This window comes from Equus asinus, chromosome 12 (genome assembly GCF_041296235.1).
Source record: "Equus asinus isolate D_3611 breed Donkey chromosome 12, EquAss-T2T_v2, whole genome shotgun sequence".
Taxonomy (NCBI): domain Eukaryota; kingdom Metazoa; phylum Chordata; class Mammalia; order Perissodactyla; family Equidae; genus Equus; species Equus asinus.
In genome coordinates this window covers 59,795,719-59,821,334 of record NC_091801.1, presented here as the reverse complement: position 1 = coordinate 59,821,334, position 25,616 = coordinate 59,795,719, and the positions used below count along the sequence as shown (strand labels likewise).

The 25,616-nt window shown below is 32.4% G+C and overlaps 1 protein-coding gene across 5 annotated transcripts in view; it reads left to right on the top strand.

Annotated features, from left to right (window-relative positions):
• The window catches only part of CSMD3 (CUB and Sushi multiple domains 3), a 1,176,027-nt gene that overhangs the window by 120,025 nt on the left and 1,030,386 nt on the right, over positions 1 to 25,616 (top strand). For all 5 annotated transcript variants that reach the window (XM_044781000.2, XM_014843283.3, XM_070481504.1 and 2 more), the window contains exon 2: positions 15,441 to 15,663. In XM_044781000.2, the coding sequence (XP_044636935.2) occupies positions 15,441 to 15,663 (223 nt within the window). The remainder of the gene's footprint in view (positions 1 to 15,440; positions 15,664 to 25,616) is intronic.

Here is a 25,616-nt window from a genome sequence, read left to right as displayed (position 1 = left end):
GGACAATGTTTGGATGACCATGTCTGTGCATCTATAGCATTGTCTTGAGCCATCAACTTATAGTGAATATGCACATAGACTCCTGGACACCCCTCTCTGCACAACTCTATCTTCTCCATGCTCCATTCCACAAACTCTAGTTGTTCTTTTTGCCCCAAACTCTGAAATCTTCCCCCTCAACTCTGGGATCACCGTACTCTGTGCAAACTCCAACTCTCCATAACACTGTTGGGAAGTTGTTCCCAACAGAGAGTTGGTAGGGCTCTAGGGCTGAAAGTACCATGGCAGAAAACATTATTCTGGGAATACAGGGAGCTAATTGTTTTGCAAACAGAGCTTCTTCCAAGAAAGGAGGAAGAGTTTGACAGCCACTGCCAGTTTCCAGTATGGAACATGTAAGGGCGATGATTATAATGACCTCTCTTTTCTCCTAAATTTTTATTTCCTGCTGCATCTCACATTGGCCAAACTCAAATGGAAGCAGATGAACCAGAGGGTAAGGGCTAGTGATGCAGTCTATGGCCAGCCTCTCAAGACAAAAAGTAGCATGGGGAAAGAGGCAGAGATAATTGAGTGGAGAAAGGAATTACCAGCATATAGACATTTCTGCATTTGAGACAATAAATCATTTTAAATTTATAATGGAAAAATACCTTTACTCACATATTTATGTAATCATTAGGGCACTGTGAAAATTACACAAAAATCTAGTTTATTAACTTGAGCTATAAAAATATATACATACAAAAATGGCTCAATATTATTGAGAGGAATATAAACTGATATTTCTATAGATTTTCCAAATGTTTAGAGCTTGAATAACTTTAAAAATGTTGTAGAAGAAAGATTCAAGCCAGATAAGCATAACTGGTATAATTTTTAGAAGATTAAATAATAGTCACTTTTTCTAATTTTCTAGGAGCTATTCATGCTTTGGTAATGCTCACAAGAATTCTCTAAGCTAAGCATTATTATCATTCTTAATTTACAAGGCAGGAAACTGAGTCTCAGAAAGACTAACTAAATATCCCGGGATCACATAGCTATTAAGCGATAAAGGCCACTTCTATGTAAATCCAAAATTTACTTTCTCAATAGTGCAATCTACCGAGTGTGAAAGGCAATAAAAGTAATTAGATGATTGATGTAAGTGGATGACGTTTCATTTAAAGAGGAAAAGAATAATATAAACTAAAAATCAATATCATAATTTATTCAGAAGACCTATAAAACAGTCTGGAGAGAATGGGGTTTTAGGAAGTTTTTGCATTATTTAAAGACATTGGAATTGCGCCAAAAGACATTAAGTTTGGAGCACATATGGTTCATGGGGTATGATCAGTAATAATTAAAATCTATTTTAGCGGCTAAAGGTCAGAAGAAAATTAAGGTATTAATAACATAAAAATATGATGAAAAGCATATATTAATGGACTATGTTTTTAAAAAAAGACTATATTTTAATCCAAGGGAAAAAAAACGTAATGCATAAGTCATTAGAGGTAGAATGCGACATCTTTATCAACATCTGATATAACCCACAATTTCTGAAAGTTTATATTTTCAGCACCAATATATCTTGACATGAAATCTTATTTGACTACATTGCTTGATGACTAAATAAGTTATCCTTGCGATTCAATATTTCTTTTGTGTTAATCAGATGAATTTAAAAGTCATTTATATTCCAACTTCACTGTAGTTTTTTCTTGACCTTAATTCTACAATAATGACCTGATGAACTGTTTATAAGTCTACAATTGAAGCAGTAGAAATATTTCAGCTTTCAAATTTTTCAGATGGAATATCCATTTACAGTAGTAATTCTGTGCTTTTGAGACTGCATTAGAGAATCATGTATTAAAACTAGGAAGCAACAGGAGACCATTGATTTCCTTTCTTTGACATTTCAGGCTAGTGTTTACATGGGATCTGATCATGTTTGTTTAAGATAATTTCATTTGCTGAATTGATAGGCTTTCCTCCATTGCTTGATTATTTCTAATTTCAGGAGTCATATTCTGTCCCTAATTTTTCTTTCATCAATGATTAATTTATTCCATTTTTTTCCTTGATGCTTTTACTTTAGAATCTTTCAAATACCACTGGAAATATTTTGGCCATTCGACAAGTCTGGTAATTCCATTATTATGGAAAATGGTGAATATCCTACATAATCCAAGACTAAACAGACAAATTAACACAGGGATGTGACAGTAAAAAGAGTTCAATGCTCTCAGGAAAGAAAAATTATGTATTTCTTTCTTGCCATCAAGAAGCAAAGGAATAGATATTGTGGATACACAAAATGGTCTGAGTAGAAAAGTTTGAAATGTAAGGTTGGTCTACAATATGCCAGTGGAGCAGAATGACTGATACACTTCAGAAAATATGCCTTGGACAATCTCATCTTTCACCTTAAACCTAAAAGTTATATTTATGTGATACTAGCAAAAGTAGAATAAGAATGAAACATCAAATAACAAGTTTAACTCACCAATGAATCGACTCAAATTTTAACATTTCTTTATTTTCCCCAGCCCCTATATTTCAGATAGCTTTTCAAGCACTCCTGTTATAGTAATTATCATATACGTTTATTTGTTTATGTGTTTTTACTATTAGATTCTGAAACTTAAAGGTTGAAACACTGTCATAAAAATTTTATAAGACCTAATATCCAGTACAGTGTTTGGCAACTAGCCCATGCTCAATAAATGATATTGCCTTGAACTATTGAATTAATTGTGGATTGTTTTATCCTGAATGATTATTTCAGTTCAGTATGTAATATAGCTTAGACATAGGTTTTTAGAATGAAAATTTATGTGGTTGAAAAAGATACTGAGAGGGTGGTTGGTGTGAAAGAGAATAAAGAAAAATAAATGATAAGAAATAAAGGTAAAGCAACACAGTGCAATTTCTACTTCTGGTTCTGGTAAAACAGCTTAATTGGACCAACTATTCCATCAAAACAATTATAAAAAACATATAAAACCTAAAAAGAAAATCAAGCAAACAAGAAAGTTGTTGCTAGAACTAAATTGTAATAAAGACTGGAGAAAATTTTTCAGATAGAAGAAAAATAAATTGGATGAAAGAACTGAAGTGGTGAAATAAGTAAATATGTAGATAAATGTAAATGAATGTTGAGTGATTAAGATAATAATTGTGTCTTTTGGGTGTTTATAATATATGTATAATTAAAGTCTACCAAAACGATAATACAAACACCAGGGGATGGGGGTGGGGTTATAATGCTCCAATGTCCTTGCTGTGTTTAGGAAGTGATGAGTACTAATTTGTAACTGACCCTAATAAGCAAGGATGCACATTTTATTCTCTAGGGTTACCATTAAGAGAATGTGAACTAACAAACTAATAGAGAGAATAAACACAATAAAAATGCACACTCGATTAATACAAAAGAAAGCAACAAGGGGAAGCAAAAGGAATAAATAACAGATGGAATAAAGAGAAAGCAAATATACATATATATAATTATAGTAAGTTTAAATAGATTAAGTACTCCAATTTAAAAGTAAAAACTGTCACATGAGCTAAGAAAACTAAACACTGTTTACGTGAAATCCACTTTGACTATAATATTATAATAATCATAAGTATAGAGAGTAACTTATAAATAACTGAATGTATCTATACTAATGTCAGATAGAGTAGACTTTATGGCACGGCCATTGATGGATCTAAAGAAGTTCATTTCATAATGGTAGACAAGCAAATTCACCAGGACTATATAATAAAAAAAAAAATTTTAACTGTATTAACCTAATAATTTAGTGTCCAAATATATAAAACAAAAACTGAAGTAGCAGGAAGGGACAAATGCTCATCATAGAGATTTTTAGCAGTTACTCAGTAAGAGATTAAGAAAACAGGAAAAAAATATTGGTAAGAGTAATAAAGATTTAAAGATCTGACACAACAGGCATGCATTCACCCAATAAATGAAGAATACACATTCTTTACAAGTCTGCGTGGGAAATCTACCATTATCAGATTACATTTTCCCCCTCAAGAGAGGCAGACACTTCAACATTAACATTTGTGTGATGGTCTGAGATCTAAAGTGTCCTCCTACTCTGAAAAGACTAAAATAATTTGATATGTTTTTATTGATAACCTAAACTAGAGTCATGGAATTATATTTCATAGGCATCCATCTGCTAGCATATTTGATACATTTGGGCAATAGGTATTTTTCATTCTCTGACAAGTTGGTAATAGGATTCTCTAGTATGTTTATTTAAATTTGTAGGCTCTAATTCAAAGAAACAACACGATAGTTAAGTTATGTAATGGATAATTTAATGGCTAAAAATAACAATAACAGTAATAAATAAGAGGAAGAGGAAAAAGAGAAAGAGGAGCTAACATATATAACATTCACTATGTTTAAAATACTGTTCAATGAGTTTTGCAGTTGTTAACATGTTAAATCTTTAAAATAGGTCCTTGTATTATCCTGTTTTATAGACAAGGAAGCTGAGACATAATAAGATTAAGTAATTTCCCCAGAAGTCATGCTAGATTGTGAAATAAGAATGCATGGCTTCAGAATCGGTGGCTGGTTGAAAAACTAGTATTTTCCATGAAACTATGAATTACATTTTAAACTTTAAAGGGACGAATGTAGACAAGAAGTTCTCAGTAAATTCTTATTTTAGAGAATATATAATAAAAAACACAATGATCTTTTAGAGAAATGAAACCAGGTGCAAATTTTAAAAAGAGTTTTTCATGACTATTGTAAACTTCCTTGTCTCAAGTGCAATAATATTGCATAGATGTGACTGAAATCAAAAACCGTATCAATGGTTGGTAATTATATAATTTAAAACAAAATACATAAGAAGTATTTTTATTATGTATTATGGTTAAATACATTTTTGATGATGTTCGTTACCTCTGTTGTTCTCCTTTGCTTTATCTAGAAACCAGTTTCTTTATAAATTTCAATCTATTTGAAGATGTCATATATCATATACTTCCCCGAAAGAAAACAATAAAAGAAAGTACATGTAGAAATAAGATAATTGAAGAGTTTAGAAAAAATAGGAGAAAAATTTTCCTAGAGGGATTTTTCCCTGTTTATAATGAATTGAGCTTGAAACTGAAGGACCTGAAATCTTTTCTTAGCAGAACTGAAGGGAGAGTAAGTTTCATTTAAGGAAATCCATATGTTTAAAAGTGGAGACAAGATAGTTCTAGATTTAATCCAAAAAAAGGAGAGTAAATTATGTGGCTAAAGCACAGATTTCAATGCCATTTATGGGGGACAATTTTGAGAGATAATACTAAAAACATAACTTGGATTGTAAGTCAAGGACTTTATTTGGGTTTTTCCATGGAGTCAGCTCTGTTCTAGGAGGTTGTCTTTGGTGACAATGTACGGAAAGGATTGGGCACAGAAGCGACAGAGGAGGAGGAAATGCCACAGGTGCATCCCCCAGGAAGCAGTTTCTATAATGGAGATGATGTTTATTAGTCGTTCTTTAGATCGATACCTATGGAAGGGAAGAGTGTTGGGTAGAGGGAGAAGTTGAGCTGTTATTTCATCTCAGTAAAGGGCTCTGCCAATCCCAGAGATAATATTGGAGCTGGAATATCACTTTAGACTGTTCTGTGTTGGAATGAATGACTCAGGCCTTTATATTCTCACATTTATCAATCATTTGATGTGGGCTGCCCTGGACGATGGTGGGCTCTTGGACTAGCCAGTTTTCTTAGCATAGGCAATTGCCAAAGAGGGCTGACAGCTGAGAGCTATCTTCCAGCAGCATTCCAGGCAGCTGTGAGAATAGTCCTTTACACCTGAATGGGGATCTGACATCCCAGCATCCACCACAGAAGTTCATGTTGACAGAAGGAATACAAATGAGATAGTTTGAGGACCTACATATGATGTCATTCTAGTCATAGATTAAATAAATGTAAATGAATAGAAGGTTGTGAAAATCACGATTAGCCAAAGAGTTAAGAAAAGAACACTATACATATTCTAGAAGTTTCAAGATGTCAACAATGTCAGTGGTCAACAACATCAAAGCCTGTGTGAAAAGATAAAAGCTAGATTGAAATGGGAGGCTCATGAATGAGAAATGAAAGATTGGAGGCAATAAGTTCACATGACTCTATTGAAAAGTTTGTCAGAAAAGGAAAGAAAGAAATACTAACTACAACAATTACCATGCATTCAGCTTGTATGAAAGAAGCTCAGCACGGTGCCTAACACATAGCAAGGTCCTTCACTGCTTTAAAAAAAAGCAACGATAGCAAAAAGACTTAGTTATATAACGCCACATATAACATAAATTCAAGAAATATTGCAAGTATATTTCACCAAAGTTTATTTCTCTGACTAAATAAGGACAGGAGAAAATACCTAGATGATCAGCTACCTTGAAAATTTCTGATAGTTAAGTTTTATGAACAATTTAAGTAACAAGTATTGAATATTTGTATTTTATTGTAGTTACTTTTACATATTTTATGATGTGTCCATAAATAGCGATTGTTGTCTTGAAGGAAATTCTACAAATAATGAATAGGTCTAAGTTAGAAAGAAGAAATTCCCTACTTCAAGCTCAGAGGAAGAGCTATGTGAATAGAGAATGACACAGGAAAGTTTTCGTGGTACAGGGAAAGAAATTTTAGTTGTGACCTAAAAGTTTTCAATAAATAGTGAAGTAAAAAAAAAAATGAGAGAAACAGGTGGTGCTGAGAATAAGATTTTGGAAAAATTGCAAAATAGTGATAGTGGTTAGTGATGCATCATTTAATTTATTCTTTCTCCCATTTTCACTTGGTCAGGATAAAAATTTTAGTTCACTTGAGAATATCTTTCTTTTTGTCTATGGAGATGTTTTCAAACAGGATGAAAATACACATTTGGTTTACTAGTGATGATCATTCATAAGTTACATGCAACCCAGGTAGATCAGTTTCTAATTATAAGTCATTCATAAATACAAACCCAAATATTAGCAATTTTAAAGATTTGTATATACTGAATAACATAGTAATTTTAATAAACAAAGACATCTCCAAGCCATTCTTCTGAAAAGAATTATGAGAAAATCAGCACCTCAAAATATTTTTTGAAGGTGAGACTGAACAAAAAAAAGGAATGCTTTAATGAAATAAAACACACACTTTAACCCATAGAAACCATTTAATTTGAATATTTAGTAGCTTTACTGAAATATAATTCATATACTATAAATTTCACTCATTTAAAGTGTACAAATTCATAGATTTTAGTATATTCAGAGTTGTGCAATATCACTACAATCTAATTTAAGATCACTGTCATTAGTCCAAAGAGAAACCTTGTACCTATTAGTGGTCACAATCCATCCCACCCAACCACTTATCCCTGTCAAGCCCTAAGCAAACACTACTCCTTTTGTGTCAGTATAGATTTTTCTAATCTGGACATTTCATTTGAATGAAACCATTGAATATGTGTACTTTTATTACTGGCTAAGTTCACTTAGCATAATGTTCTTGAGGTTCATCCACGTTGTCGCATGCATCAGTACTTCATTCCTCTTTATTGCTAAACAATATTCTACTATATGGAAATACCACATTTTGTTTACCTATTTATCAGTTAATGAACATTTGGCTTTTTTCTACTTTTTGGATATCATAAATAATGCTGCTATGGAAATTTGCATACAAGTGTTATATGGACACATGTTTTCACTTCTCTTAGGTAAATACCCAAGAATGGAATTATTGAGCCATGTGGTACTCTCTGTATAAACTATGGAGGAATTACTAAAGTCTTTACAGAATGACTGCCACATTTTACATTTCTACCACAATGTATGAGCTTTTTAATTCCTCCACATCCTTGACAATAATTGTAGCCATCTGGTAGATATCTAGTAGTATCTCAATGTGGTTTTGGTTTTCCAATGATTTTGTTCATTTCTTTAATGACTAGTGATTCTGAGCATCTTTTCATATGGTTATCTGCTTTTAGAGAAATGTTTTAAAAATGCTTTGCTCATTTTTCCATTTTGTTGTTTGCCTCCGTTGTTGTTGTAAAACTTCTTTATATATTCTGAATACAAGTGCCTTATCAGATATATGATGTGCAAATATTCTCCTATTCTGTGGGTTGTTTCTTTTGCTTTCTTGATGTTATTTACAACAAAAAGTTTTAATTTTGACTAAATCCAATTTATCTATTTTTTTTCCTTTGTCACTTATGCTTTCAGTGTCATCTCTAAAAGATCATTGCCTAACCCAAGGCCATTAGGTGTTACTTCTATGTATTTTTCTAAGTGTTTTATAGTTTTAGCTATTACGTTTAGGCCTATGACCCATTTTGAGTTAATTTTTGTGTATGGTATGGCATGGTGTCCAATTTTTGTGTATGGTGTGGCTATCTAATTTTCTCATCTCTATTTGTTGAACAAACTTTGTTTTTGACATTAAATTTTTTTATCACCATCACCCCATTGTACAATGCTTCTCCCTTGATTGTTATTGGAGGCCAGTTAGGGATCCTGGGCTTCTCTTACCATCTGATAGTAATGAGGCAGTGCCCCCCCACCACCACTTTCCCTGCTCAGGCAGTCTCAGAAAAAAGCCAATTAAACAGGATATTTAAATAGGACCCAGAATCTCACAACATAAAATGAAATTATACAAGTTGCAACAAAAAAAATCATTCATCAGGGCCAGCCTGGTGGCATAGTGGTTAAGTTCACACACTACTTTGGCAGTCCAGGGTTCACAGGTTTGGCTCCCAGGTGTGGAACTACACATCACTCATCAAGCCCTGCTGTGGCGGCATCCCACATACAAAATAGAGGAAGATTAGAATGGATGTTGGCTCAGGGACACTCTTCCCCAAGCAAAAAGAGGAAGATAGGAAACAGATTTTAGCTCAGTACCAATCTTCCTCACCAAAAAGAAAAAAAAATCATTCATCATACTAAAAACCAACAGGAGCTCAAACTGAATGAAAAAGGCAAAAAATGAATGCCAACACCAGATTACAGAGATTTTAGAATCATCTGACAAAGATTTTAAAGGGGCCATGATAAAAAATAATCCCTCAACAAATACAAACACACATGAAACAAATTTTAAAAATTTTAAATGTTAGCAAAGAATGCAAAAGTCTCATCAAAGATTAATGGAACATATAAAGAAGAATCAAATAGAAATGTTAGACACAAAAAGTACAATAATTGAAATCAAAAGCTCAATGGATGGGCTCAACAGTAGAATGGAGGGAACAGATGAAAGAATGAAGGAACTGAAGATAGAAAAGAAATTACCTAATCTGAACAACACGGAGAAAGTAGAATAAAAAATTTAAAAATGGACAGTGCATCAGGGACCTGTATGACTAAAATAAAGGATTTAACATTTATGTCATTGGAGTCATGAAATGAGAAGAGAAAGAGAGTAGGGCTAAAGAAATACTCAAGGAAATAATGACCGAAAACTTCCTAAATTTGGCGAGATACACAAACCTACAGATTGAAAGAGTTGAGTAAACTCCAAACAGGACAAACTCAAAGAAAAACATGCCATGCAAATCATAATTAAACTGAAAACTAAAAACAATCTTACAAGCAACCAGGGGAAAAGGACACCTTGCCTATAGGTGAAAGTCAGCAAGAATGCAGAAGAACTCAGTAACACCACTGACCAACAAGAGGCAATCAATACTTACAGACCACTCTATTCATAACATTGGAATACACATTCTTTTCAAGTATCCAGGGATCATATACTAAGTTAGACCAGATCCTAGGCAATAAAACTTAATTTTGAATTGAAATCATCTAGAGTGTGTTCTCTGATCAAAATGAAATCAAACTAGAAATCAATAACAGAAGATTAACAGGAAAATCTCCAAACATTTGGAAACTAAACAACTCACTTCTATAATAACCATGGGTTAAAAAGGGAAATTCAAAGGAAATAAAAATACATTAAATTGAATGAAAATGAAGATACAATGTATCAACAGGTGTGGGATCCAGCTAAAGCAGTACTAAGACAGACGTTGTATAGTACTAAATGCATGCATTAGAAGAGTAAAAAAGTCCCAAATTAAGAATCTAAGTTCCTACCTTAAGAACCAAGAAAAAGAATAAAAGTAGCAAGGAAACAGAGTAAAAAAGGCAACCCACAGAATGCGAGAAAATATTTGCAAACAATCTATCTGATAAAGGATTAATATCCAAAATATACAAAGAACTCCTGCAATTCCATAACAAAAAAACAATTAATTAAAAAATGGGCAAAGGACTTGGATATACATTTCTCCACAAAAGACATACTAATGGCCAACAGGTATATAAAAAGATGTGGAATATCACTAATCATCAGGAAAATGCAAATTCAAACCACAAGTAAATATTGCCTCATACCTGTTAGAACAGTCATTATCAGAAAAACAGAAAATAAGTGCAACAAGTTATGTGGAGAAATTGGAACCATTGTGCCCTGTTGTCAGAATGTAAAATGGTGCAACCTCTATGGAAAACAGTGTGGAAGTTCTTCAAAAGATTAAAAATAGAACTGCTATATAATCTGGAAATCTCACTTATGGGTATTTATCCAAAAGAATTGAAGTCAGGATGTCAGATACTTGCACTCCCATGTTCATTGCAACGTTATTCATGATAACCAAGAAGTGTAAACAGTCTGATGTCCATCAAAGGATGAATGGATAAAGAAAATGAGGTATGTATATACAATGAAAATCAGTTTTAGAAAAGAAGGAAATCCTGACATACACTACAACATGGATGAAACTTAAGGATATTATGCTAAGGGAAGTAAGAGAGTCACAGAAGGGCAAATACTACATGATTCTACGTGTAAGAGTTACCTAAAGTAGTTAAATTCATAGAAGCAGAAAGAATGGTGGTTGTCAGGGCAAGGGAGATGGGGAAATTAGAAGTTATTGTTCAATAGGTATAGCATTTCATTCATACAAGATGAAGAATTTCTAGAGATCTGCTGCACAACCAAGTGAAAATAGTTAATAATATAGTACACTCGAAAATTGGTAAGAGGATAGACTTCATGTTATGTGTTGTTTACCACAATAAAAAAAGGCTAATTGCTACTAAGTTCTTTACAAGTCTTTATCATACAAGTACTGTGTGTCAATAAAAATGTGAACTCTTGATCGTGAAAAAAAAAGAGTCATGTCAATATAATTGGGCACAAAAGCCCCATAGCAGTCGATAAACACAGGAGTGAAAAAAGGTAAAAAGTAAACAGAGTGTGAATGTTTGTCTATCATGGAACACGGTTAGCACAGAAGAAAACAAAAGAAATTTAAAATCATAAAAAATACTGTACAAATAGTCATTGCATTGTTCTGTACTGTGTAGGAAAGGTAAAATATGGGCGGAAAGAAAAAAAGAGAAAAACATTTAATAATCTATATTATTCACCAAATTCTTGTTGACAATATGACCCAAATTACATAAATTTTTATTTATCAAGTATAAATTAACTGTTTAATTTTAAGTGGACACTAAAAGTTAAGATGTGAAAAATACAATGTAAGGCATTCATACATTCAAAGACTGAATCTATGGAAAGTTGCAATGCCAAATTTATTTTTTTTTTGTGAGGAATACTGGCCTTGAGCTTACATCTTTTGTCAATCTTCCTCTTTTTGCTTGAGGAAGATTGTCACTGAGCTGACATCTGTGCTAATCCTCGTCTATTTTATGTGGCACACCACCATAGCATGGCTTGAAGAGTGGTGCTAGGTCTGCGCCCAGGATCCAAACCTGTGAACCCTGGCCCACCAAAGTAGAGCAAGCTAACTTAACTACCATGCCACCAGGCCAGCCTCACAACACCAGTTTTTGAGATGAGCTTTCCATAAACACACACCGAATTGTCTAGATTAAGTTTTGCCTTTGTGTATTCTCTCAGCAAGGTGTGCTTATCCCAATCACAGCAGTTACCATAGTCTATACTAATAATAATCTATACTTCCCTACTGTCTCATGTTGTAGTTTGTCAGTTCCATGAAGACAGACTAGGATAATGTCCTTTTTATTGTTTTATCCCTAAGGCATGACATTTGTGATGAATAGGTGAACAAAAAAGGTAGAAAGATTATCAAAGGAGATGAGTGGAAAGGCGACGATGTTTCACATGTACTATAAAGAGCAATAAGGAGTTGTGAATTTATGAGAACAATGAGCTATAAAGAATAAGCAAAACAGGGGCCGGCCTGGTGGCGCAGCGGTTAAGTGCCCACATTCCCCTTCTTGGCGGCCCGGGATTCACCAGTTCGGATCCGGTGTGCAGACATGGCACGGCTTGGCAAAAGCCATGCTGTGGCAGGCAGGCATCTGGCATATAAAGTAGAGGAAGATGGGAATGAATGTTAGCTCAGGGCCAGTCTTCCTCAGCAAAAAGAGGAGGATTGGCAGCAGATGTTAGCTCAGGGCTAATCTTCCTCAAAAAAAAAAAAAAAAGGAAAGAATAAGCAAATCTATTTCATTTAGAAATGTATATACGAAAGGCAAATATGGCTTACCAATGAATAACCAGAAACCTAAGCAATTATGTCCTAAAAGAGAAGGGAGAAAAGGTCAAATATCCATTAAAAAAATATGTGAAGGATAAGGAGAAGCAATTCATAAAAGAATTATGAATGAGTGAGAAGCACACAACAAAATATTTTATCCCAAGAGTAATCAGAGAAATGCAAAATAAGATATTAATGTAACATATTTTGCCTTGCAAAATTTGCCTTGCAAAAAGTCTAGTGTTGCCAAAATCGGGGTTGGAGATGGGAAACTTCAAAACCTGGTGATAGCAGCAGAAATTTTTACATTTATTGAGGATGGTTTGGCTATAGCTATCTGAATTTAAAATTCAGGACTCCAATTTTTGCAATTCCATCTGAAGGATATTTCACACAAGCTCACAAGGGTGTACATCTAAAGTTTCTCTTCACATTTTTTAAACTACAAAAAATGAAGCCATTGATAGGAGATATGTTAAATAAATTGGAGAACAGTCATAACAAGTGCCACATAGCTATGTAGTCATTGAAAAAGAATGTAGTACAATTATACATGTGGATTCAGAATATAGTGATATTGTACAAAAATAAACAAAAAGATTCAGAAAATATGCATAATATGACTGACTGTATTTGTAAAAAATATACATGCATAGAAATATGCATATATCTGCATGTGCCTAAAAATGGCCTGGAAAAGTGAACACTAAGCTGATAAGAACAACTAATCTTGTTAAGCATAAGTAAATGTGGGGAGATTTTGTTTTACTTTCATAAGCTCTATTTACTTCTGATTTTTTTTGTTGAAGATTATAAATCTGTTGGAAAAATGTGCTCTATTATTATGAATAATGTGATGTTTAATCAAACAAATATAAACAAAAGTGAAAATAAAATGAAGAACACAGACAAGAAAGCTTAAAAATAGGCGTAATTTCTAATTTGCCTGGGGGAAAAAAGGAAAAGAAAAGGATTGAAATGCATGAATCAGCAGGCCATTGAAGAATTAGTGGACAAAGCTGAGCATGTGTTTTTAGGACATATGTCCTTTTTCTAAAAGCATCAGGGTTACGGGGCTTGAGGATATATAAAACAGCCCACAGATCAGATTGTAGCTGAAGGGATTCACGCTTGCATTTAGTTATGAAGTTCAAATTGGAAGCTGTTCAGGCAGGAAACTAATAGAAATGGATGATAGCTAATTAACCTAAGGCTTCAAAGTAATTGCTCTGCAAGAAGCAATTTCAAAGGGACCTTCCTTCTTTTTGTTTTTGAAAATCATAAAATGCCCTATTTGACTTTTGGTGAATGAGCAAAAGTATATGTATCCATGCAAATATTGATTTTTGTAGAACTTCTAACTTACCCAGCTCCTGGTAAGTTTTTAAAAGGCCAAAAGAATCACAAGAACCGGGCTTCATATCACATACTGAATACCCTGGCTGAGGATTTTGCCATTTATGGAGATAATCAGTAGACTCCTGAAGTAAATATGGCTAGGCAGATAGAGTTGTACTGATTAGCTCAGCCCTGTGCCACTTTCCTCACCGCTAGAGTCAGACAAGTCATCTACTCCAGAGCACACAGCTGTTTGACAGAGAAGTGACTTCCCTAGCAAAAGCAAGGTGCTCTTGTGAAGAGTGTGGAACGACTGCACAACATCCCAAATCAGCCTCTGTTTGCCACAATCTACAACTCTGGCTTCCCATTTTCCATGCGTGGTTCCTCACACTTTTCAAAAATATTCATAACTATATAACCTATACTCATTCTGTCTCAGTGAAAGGAGCCCCAAATTTCCTGCATTTCCACATCCAGTTCCAAATACAGATAATTTGAGTAGTATGGAGTTCTCCCCCTAACTTAGCTCAGTATCTCTGACTTATAGCTTCCTGGCGCTTAAGGTTCATGTACAACCCACAGATGTGGAAATGGCATCTGGGTGAAGAATTCTCATCAGACTTCTAGATCTAAGGTTTAATTGCATATAGACTAGTCTGGATACATCTGAGGACCATCTTCTCTGGCCAGTGTATAAATTTTAGGGTTTTACATTACCCAAGATGACTACAGAATATTATATATTCATAAATAAAGCCCTCAAGAAACATGGCAAGTTTTCGAAGGCTCTCCAAGAGACAAGCTCTCAATAATTTAGGCCTGCCGTAGAATTAAGATGGAAGTTCTTACGATGGCTGCTGTCAGTGTTCCAGGATTCAATTTTTCAATATATTTTCTCCCCAACCTGAGGTTTCACTCTGATGTGCTTATTTTAGGATTGTGTCCATCCTGGACCAACCACTCGGTGTGAAGACACAGCAATTACACAGATTTTGTTTTAGGTCTGAGTCATTTATCCCTCTGCTAGAATCAGATCAGGACAGATTTTCCTAAAGCACATAGGCTACATGACAGAGACACGGATACACAAAAAAGTTAGCATGCTTTACCAATAAAAACTGCAGTTAATTTTTTAAGACCCAAAATGCATACTAAAATCATTAAATTTAATGTGGTTTTTACATGTATACAATTAGGTGGGAAACTACCTTAGGGAAGATATGGTGTTCTAGGATTGTGTCTGTCTATTGGATCACGTAATGGATAATGAATCAGAAGTGTAAAGGATTTTATTTCATCAACCAGTTTATAGTTACTAACCACAAGATGTATGATATGAGAAGACTTCTAGCATTGTGCTACCTATGTTTTGCCTTTTAAAAAATAATTTTGATAATTTACCTAGTTCTGAAACTGTCATTTACAAAATTATTGTAACATGAGTCTTGGAAAAATAAAAGGCCTTTTCAAAATACGTCACCTGGATTCTTCTTGTTTTATATAATATTAATGTCTGTTTATTTGTCTTTTGTTGCAGGATTTATTTATACATGTGGTGGAACTTTAAAAGGACTTAATGGCACTATAGAGAGCCCTGGTTTTCCATATGGATATCCAAATGGTGCAAACTGTACGTGGGTAATAATAGCAGAAGAACGAAATAGAATACAAATTGTTTTTCAGTCATTTGCTCTAGAAGAAGAATACGACTACTTATCCTTATATGATGGACATCCTCATCCTACAAACTTTAGGACAAGGTTAGTGTATTTTGAAGGGAAAAATGAAGGGAAAATATCTTATGGGTAAAAGTAGTTTATTTTAAAAAGGATGTTTAACATTTATGATGCAATTATAATAAAGTCATATTCACCATCTAATTATTATTCATTTGGAAATATATCATCCCATGAACAAATTAGCTTGGTATTTCTGACTTCCTGATACTAGTATGTTAACATTATCTCTGAAAAAACTGAATATAAATTGAATTGTGACCTCTTTAGAGAGCTTAAAGGTATTTTGTTTTCTAAATACTTATCTCCAGGCTTCATTCTTTAAGGGCATAACTTTTAGTAAAGTGAACGCATACCATGTAATGTGTCTTTTGTTGGTATGTACCCAATTTTAATATACAGTAATATGCAAAGATACTTACAAATCTATATTCATATGATAGCAAAACACATTAATTTTAGATAACGTGAATGGGTTTATAAGATCTAAATATCTTAAAAATAGAATCTTTCATGTCACTAACTGGGATATTTACATTTCTGTCCATACAAATGAAGTTATTTATTTTTAGGCTAGTTGATAAAGTAGACATGAAAATTATCTGGCACCCTGACTGTTATTTAAATGGTTCCCAGAATTTCTTTTTGGCAAATAAGATATCTAAACACATGAAGTATTTTGGCTGTCATATCAAAAACTCCTTTTAAGCATAGATCAACTCTAATTCAACCAACAAATTCAAAATACCAAATATTACATATGTCATTTAGTCCTAAATTTTTATCAATGTATGAATATTTTTCTTTAACTGTAGTAAACTGTTTTATTAACATAATTCAAAATATTCTAAGCAGATAACCTGTAAGAATTAAAGACTGTTTACACACTTGCTTATTTTTGAGCTATGATTCTGTGATTCTGTTACTCTTTGTAGTAGTTGATACTGTGTATTTGCCTTCCTGATTTACAGGAAGCAGATTATCAACATTAAATTTTTATATTTTCATCAGTCTTCCATATTCTTTTGCTTTGATTTTTCCCATTTTAAATAAAAATCTGATATATATTATCTTTCCACTTTTAGTAGGAAATCATATAATGTAGGGGGGGAAATGATGGACCAGGAGGTAAGATTTGAATTACAGTGTTAGACTTGTTGCTCACCAGCTGTTTGAGCAATCCATGCCACTTGTTTGTGCTTAAACTGGAAGATGGTAATAATAAACAGAATGTGTTCCACCTCTCCATACTCTTCTGAATATCTCATGAGAAAATACGTATGAAACAGCTGCATGAATATAAGATCTTTTAGTACACATTTGAACTGTTTCCAGGCAGAACAGTTAAAAATACCTGAGTTGTTTCAAACTACACAAGGTCACTAGATTGATTATAGGTTAGGTTCTATATATTTTTTTGCTTTAAATTCACTTACTGAGCATTTCTAACTTCTTCTTCTTCCTTTTACACTGCTAAACTCTTTTAGTATTCATCTGTTTCAAAAATATACAGCATGGTAGACACACCTGATAGTGTTATTTCATCATCATTGCCAGTTCATTAAAAGCTGGATGTCCTTTGTTAATGACATAGCACTAAGTCAAGACAGAAACCACACCACATGACACATGACACTGTGTGTGCCTGTGTGCTTGCCTGCACTAGTGGGTGAGTGTGAAGGTGTGCGTATCTCCCTTCATCTGCACACATCCAATCAGATTACAGGCTGTAAGAGAAAAAGGAAGATGCTTTTTAGACTTTCAAGTCAGCTAAATTGATGTATATAAAAGTAAAAATACAAAGACTTTTTATATTTTCTTTATATAACCAATGTATGCTATATAATTGGTGTAAATATAAAAAAGAAATAAAGCTCTCTAAATGTTATCTGGTAGTTCCTGTCAATTCACTGATAGCGTTATTTGTACAAGGATCTATTCTCTAAATCTCCTTGAAAATGAGAAAATGCATTTTTATTTCACCCTCATTCTTTTTTTTAAACAATTGTGGCCTCTGGGAAGTCAAAAGCCTGTCAGATGGTGAAAATAAACTTACTTTTCTCATTCTTTCTTTCCTAAACTGTAAATGAGGGATAATAACACAATTCACGGAGATTTTATGAGGATTTTAATGTTATGAAAGCTCAATAAATCTAATCTTTAGCATTTATTGATTCCCCTGTACTTGACACTGTACTATTTCGTATTCATCATATTTAACTTCTCCCCTACTCAAACAATGTGAAAAGATTTCTATTACTATCATCATCGTTTTATAATTTGGAAAATCATACTTACATTGCTAGCCCAAGGCTAACATTGTTAAAAGTAGCAAGAGGCAAGATCATCATTCCAACCTAGATTTCTCTGAATTCAGAGCTTAAGCTTGTAAAAAAATAAATAAATAAACGCCCAAGCAAAACAAAAATATATATACACACATATATAAAATCTCTATGATTTATATTCTGATATATAAATTAAAGACTATTTCTCTTACCCGTATTAGATAAAATTTAACGAATAAGAAATAAAAACAAATATTTTTAAACACATAACATATGAAGATATAAACAGATAAATTACACATTTACTCCAGTTTATTTTATGAACTCTATTCTAATATATACTCCATAGCATTTTGCTCAGTGTGAATGTAAAATGCATCTATTGGTCTTTATGCTTAAAGAAATACTGTAGCTAATGTTACAGCTGATTTTAACTAGAAAGACAGAAAAAAATCCAATGTGTACCCTGCAGCCCCTTCCAGACTGTGTTTACATGCAGTCAGCTGTTTGACTAGAAGCTGAAACTGCTGCTGATAGTCTGATTCATTTTTGTGTGTCTCTGACTCACTGTTTTCTTGCTTTTTGTTTCTCTCACATTCTCACTTAATACATGTCCTTATGGTATGTCTGCTGTTCTCTATCTTTCAGAATTTGATACTTATCTTTTATTACTTTCCATGAGCTCCAATAATTTTTTTTTTTTTTAGGATAGCTTGCTATACTTGCCTCGTAATAATACAGAAATATGGTTTGTAGGTCTTGTCATTCTTGCCTGTATAAATAGAGAGCTATATTGGGTTTGGTAAGCACAATTTCATATTTTTACACTATTCTCTAAAACTCCAATTATTGATTATCCTGCTTGTCTTCCTGTTTTCTTATTAATTAAATAAAAATTGATATTCTTGGCTCAATGTGACACTTGCCTCAACACACCACTAGAGAATTCCTTTATAGTTATACCTTTAGCTTAGAACAGATTCTGGTGCGTTTAAAACAAATTTAGTCTATGTGATGCCTCAGGGAATTGTAAGGTTCGTGTACTTTTTGTTTGCTGCAGTTGTATTTTTTCAATAAGAAAGTTATCCCAAAACGTAAAAAAAAAAAAATCACCCTTAACTTCCTGAAGCAGAGATGGACATATTATAAATTTAGGATCATACTGTATATGCTATTTTATGTCCATATTTAAGCTCCCTACATTAAAATATACATATTTCACATATGACTAGAACTTTTGTAAGCATCAACTTATTGGATGCTTATATTTAATCATACTGTAATTCAATTAATTATTCTCCTATTATATTTTTTATTCTTCCTTTCATAATTAATTCAGATATGAGCATCAGCATTATTTCAGATATCAACATCAGGATTAATTCAGATAACAGCGTCACATCACCACCCCTAGGTAAAAAGTATTCTGGAAAAAGAGGACTCTGTTCCAACCTCAGTCATGGAAAGTGGCACAGAGAGGGCTAAGGACTGGTCGGTCAATAGACAAAATATATGCCAAAACATTTTTATTCATACTTTTTATTTTACTGTTAAAAACAATGTTAGGTTTTAAGAATGTTTAATTTTCTAAATAAATTACTTTTAAAGTTGTAATTGAGAAAAGAAGAGGTATGTAATTTAAGATAGCTAAAGTTTATGTTGTCGTCACTTCCAACTATGACTATGACCTTATGATAACTACCTCCTCTTTTTTCAATTACAATTTTAGCAATAATTTATTTATACTTGATGCTTACTTATTTGTAAGTTTCCATGGAATATCTTTTCCATTCCTTCACTTTGAACTTACGTATCTCCTTAAAGCTGAGTGAGAAAAATTACAAACGTATTATATTGCAAATAGCATCAAAATAAGCAATGTGTTGATATAAACTCAACAAGTGTTATATAGAATGCATGTGATTAAAAAAGTTGTAATCCAGGCTAAAAGATGTAAAGTAAGAAAATAAAGAGCCAAACTATATTCATGGGTAAAATGACCACATTTTCTAAAGCTCTCGTTCTTTGAAATTGCAATACAAATGTGTTACAATTATAATACAATTGTAATATAAAACGCATAATGTATTTTGAGTTACTTGAAAAAAACAATACAATAGTTTGTCAAACTATCACATGAAAGTAACCAGGAAAATATTTAAATATAATGAGAGTTTAAACTGCAAGATAAAAATGTGCAATGGAAAACAATAATTAGAATGTGGTATTGGCCGATGTAAGAACAGAAGACATTTGGAACAAATCCTGTATGAATTCGGAAAAACAGGAGAAGATTAAATCACAGATTTTAGGAGAAATGTGAGAGATATTTTCTATCATTATAAAATATGATAAAAAATATAAAGAAAATGATTGTACAATATGATTCCATGAGTAAAAACAATAAATAAATAAATAAAATTCTATGATAAGAATATACTTCAAACGAAATAAATACTTAATTACCAGAGGAAATTATTTGCAAGATTTATAAAACACAAAGGCTTGATGTGTTTAATATAAGTAATTTTTAGAAATTAGTATGAAAATTAAAGTCATACAAATAGAAATGTATAAAATATGAGCAGAAAGTTCACAAAAGAAAAAATTCTAAATGCTAATATACTATAAGAAACTAGAAAAAGCAAATCTTGCTAGCTATCAGAAAAAGTAAATGAAAGTAACTATGTAATACTTTCCAAATGTAAAATTGTTAAGACCTAGAAATTTTAAACACTGTCGTTGAAGATACTTTCCTGCATGAGTAGTAGGAATGTTAGTCTGGGCAAGGTTTCTAAAGGATAATTGCATTAGGTTTCAAATAAATTTATCTTAAATAAAACTTTTTAAATGTCTCCTTCTCCAAATTAGATACAGATTTTGTTTGCTTTGTTTAAAGCAGCGAAATCACGAATGTTTAAGATAGAGATTGATTAACAACCAGTGGAGAAAGTCCAACAATGAGAAAGCAAGTCTTACAAGAACATTTTATGGATGGGGAAAGAGTTCACAACATATTACTAGCTAGAATAAAAAACGGACTATAAAACAGTATGTATGATAACATAAGATACCATGTGCATGTGTGTCTGTATGTTTGTGTATTTATGAAGGATTTACTCCCAAATGACACTCTGGTTATCTCGTGGTGATGGGCTTATGAGGATTTTTTTCCTTTTTTTTTTTTGCTAGTCTTTGGTTACTAAGATTTTTACTTTTACTATCCAGTGGCACTAGAAAAAATTAATAATCTGGTTCCTTTATATCTCTTCCACATTTCAAGAATATTTTTCTAATATAGATCATTTAATGATTTAGAGTTTAAATTTCAAACTGGAAGAGATGAACATCATTATAAAAATGAGCTTTGACTGTAATTCCACTGTCAATAATTTAGACCTTCAAATAAATCAAAACTATATCATGACTTTATTTTTTATTTTTGAGGAAGATTAGCCCTGAGCTAATATCTGCCACTAATCCTCCTCTTTTTGCTGAGGAAGATTGGCTCTGAGCTAACATCCATGTCCATCTTCCTCTACTTTATATGTGGGATGCCTGCCACAGCATGTGTCCAATGCATAGATCCAAAGCAGTGAACCCCTGGCTACCGAAACAGAGCACAAGAATTTAACTGCTGCACCACTGTGCCAGACCCATGAAACTTTATTTTTGAACTTTTCAAATTCACAGTCTAAGTTTACATATTTAAATAACAATTAAAAAGGAATTATGAAGAACAAAAGTGCTTTTTAAAGTTAAAAGACATGACATGCAAACAATTATGTGTTAAAATTATTTAATTTTTTCTAAACAATTCTTTCTTTTATTGTGCAGATAATGGCCCTAAATCAATAAGAGTAAACTTTAAGTATACATACTTACATATGCCCATCTTGTCCTCAATGTTGACTAAAAAAGTAAACATTGAATTATATAAATTATTAAATACTTTATTAGAAGTGAACTGTATTTTAAAATTGAGGCATAAGTTTTCTACAGCTCAATACTCACATCTTGAGTGTACAGTTAAATAAGTTTTGACAAACTATACATAAACTCATGTAACACACAACTTTATTAATATATGAATACGCTCATTACCCCAGAAAGTTCTGTCATATTCCTTTCCGGTCAATCACTACACCTTCCCAGATTACTACCGTACTAATTGATTTCGTCATGGATTAGTTTCGGCCTTCTAAATATTCATATAAATTGAATGTTACAATATGTATTGTTTTGTTTCTGGTCTTTTTCACTCAGCATGTTTTTGAGATTCACCCACATTGTGCATGTCAACAGTTTGTTCCGTTTTGTTGCTGAGTACATTTCATTTCATGAATTGTTTACTTTCCTGTGAATGAACATTTGGATTGTTTTAAGTGCTGGGCTACCCTGAATAAAGATATAATGAAGATTCGTGCACAAGTCTTTTTGTGGATGTATTTTCATTTCTCTTGGACAAATACCTAGTAGTGGAATTGTCGGGGTTATTGGGTAAGCGTATGTCTAATTTCATTAAAAAATACTCCCAAACAGGTTTCCAAATGTTGCCCATTTTATATTCTGTCATCATTGTATGAGATTTCTGATTGCTCAACATTTTCACCAACATTTGAGGTTGTCAATCTGTACTGTGTTTTTATTTTGCATTTCTGTGGTGACTAATGATATTGAGCACTTTTTCATGTGCTTATTCACCACTTATTGATATATCTTATGAAGTGTCTGTTCAAATATTTTGCCTATTTTTAATTGCATTCTTTCATTTGTCTTGATATCATTGTGTCTTTATGCAATGTTTATATCATTTTTGACAAATATACACATTGCAAATGGTTTCTTCCAATCTATGGCTTGCTTTTTCATTTTACTACACTATCTCTAGATGTGCTGAAGTTTTTACTTTTTACAAAGTCCAATTTATTACTATTTATTTGCTAGTGCTTTCTATGTAGTCTGGTAAATATTTGCTTATCCAAAGATGGAAAGATATTCTCTTGCATTTGCTTCCGAAGCTTTAAAAACAGACTTTATGTTTAGGCCTATGATAAATCCTGAATGTATGAAGGAGTCTCCTCCCCAGCACTTTAATTTACTAAAGACTTATTACATTGCCACAGGGCATGCAAGCGAATTAGAAAAAAAGCCAATTAAAATTTTGATGCACCTTAGGCAGTTAATGACTCTTCTCCTTAGATATCATTGCTCACTTTGGAGTATTCAAATTAATGATTGGATAGATCTCAAGGACAGATGGGGTTTCTAGAACTTTTTGTCAACATAAAAGACTCTTTCAAATCTGAGTAAGGCAAGGATTCAAGAGTATACACAATCATTTGTTGTTTATACTAGGCATGTGGCCAAAAAGAATTGAGGTGGCTTTTAGTGAAGAAACAGACTAAATTAAACCATTAAAACAGGAGTTAAAACATAAAACAAAAGATGTCAACAAGCAAGTTTAAACACTTTGTTCCATGGATTATATTTATTCAATGTTTTATTATAAGTCTGTGAAAGGTTTACTTCCTTTAGCCTGCTTGATATCCTAAAGCAAACCACATATGGTGTTATAAGTCACTAACTAGCAGTATTTCTTGTGCAAGTCACTCACTCTCCACAAACTTTCATTTTCTCATCTGTAAGATGGCATAATCAAAATGCCTGCTTGACTATCACAGAGAGCAACTTGATGTCCTAATAAATATAAATGTTTTTAATAACCAAAAATTTCATACAGCAATCTAAAACCTTAAGGAAATTTTTAGATTAGGTATGCCAGATTAACTCTTTGTGGATTCATTTAGATTTGTTAATATGTAGATATTGTAAGGGAAGCTACAGATAGTCTCTGTTAAAAACCAATATTTTCTGAATAAACACTCTGTGTCAGGCTATTTATATACAACTCTCATAATATCATTTCAGGTATTATTCCCAATACTATTACACAGATGAGAAAATTATATTTCATGAGTATTAATAACTTCTCCAAGATAACAAAATTAGGTTTTCAAGAGACTGAAGTTTGCATTTAAATAGGTTAGAACACAGCTCATTAGTTACATGTATTTACATTTTTCAACTATACCACTTTTGAATGATGGATTAGAAAATTTACTTTAGACAACTATAGAATCAGATAACTTTTACTGAACACTTATTTAATAAAGTCATTTTATTAAATCTAAATTAAATGGTCAACAACATTAAAGGGTATAAGAAAAGGACCCATATTTACAGCAGGATCACTTTTTAAAAAAAATCACCTATTTGCTGTTATGAAGTGACCCTCCTTCCAAAGACATATTTCTGTCACAGAAATGATTGCATAAAAGAGAACTCTTCCTTCATAGATGTTTCCAGTTTGATGTTCTTAAGATAGCTAAAAGATATTGAGCCCACATAGAAAAATAATTGGATTTATCAACATAAAAAATATGTAATTAAGTACACGGCCATGCAGGTGATCTTTTTAGAAATATCAAAGACATTTAAATTGTATTTTTATGAAAAGAAGTCACAAGTTAACTATAAATAAATTCAAAAATGTTATTTAAAAATCTTTAACTTGTATTGATTTTATAAAAGATTATAATACTAATTTGGGCGAAAGTTTGGGATGACAAAAAGAAATTAATTTCAAGAATTCAAGAAACAGGTAATAATTTTGCAAATAATCTTCTCACTAATCTTGGAAGATAGAAGGGGTCATAAGTTTGTATACAGATATACACCAAATGTAAGAACTTTGCAAAGTCTGGTGATAAAATATTGTTATCTTCAAACTATATTAAAATCAATGTATTGTATGTATATTATATATTTGCTTCAGATTTGCTTTTTTGAGGTGTTTTAAAATCAAAATAAAATTTCAGAATACTAATATATGACACTTTGAATGGTGGACAGAAAGGCTAAAAACATGCATAGAAGATGGAAACTTGCCACAGAAACTACCAGTATATTTGTGGTTATTTTTAAAATGCATGAACCAATTTCAGCAACCTCATTTCATTCATTTTAAAAATAAGGTTTTCTAATTACAAAAGTCAAGTTATTTCTGGATGAGATGTGATCACTGAAAATACTCAACAAAAGAAAAGTGATATTAATACAACCCACTACCATACCAGATCTCTTGGGAAACTGGGTACAAAGACAAGATATACTAGAGGCAAATATGGGAATAACAGAAGTTATTTTGATTATATGAATATTTATTTATATATATTATATTTATTTGATGGGAGATGATCGTATTTCAGCCTAATAGGAATAATTCAGTAAAGAAGAAATTTTAATGATGTAGAAAGAAAAAGAAAAAGAAACTTGCTAAAATGTGTCCATAAGCAAGGGGAGATGGGGTCCAGTGCACACAGCAAGAAAGTGGACTTAGAATGGGAAGCTCATTCATAAGGACGTGCTTTCTTAGGCGTTACCCTCCATGGTCACAGCTGAAGTGAATATTCTGGGGTGTGTCTTTTTTGCAGGCTGCAGAAGTTCCTGCCTGTTCAAGTCTGTGTTAAGCCTCACTCAAAAGTTGATTTTTATCCTGGTTTGTGATGCATTAGGCAATATAGTTTCCATAATAACTTAGTAAGCCTATGATCTTTTTTTTTTTAAAGATTTTTTTTCCTTTTTCTCCCCAAAGCCCCCAGGTACATAGTTGTATATTCTTTGTTG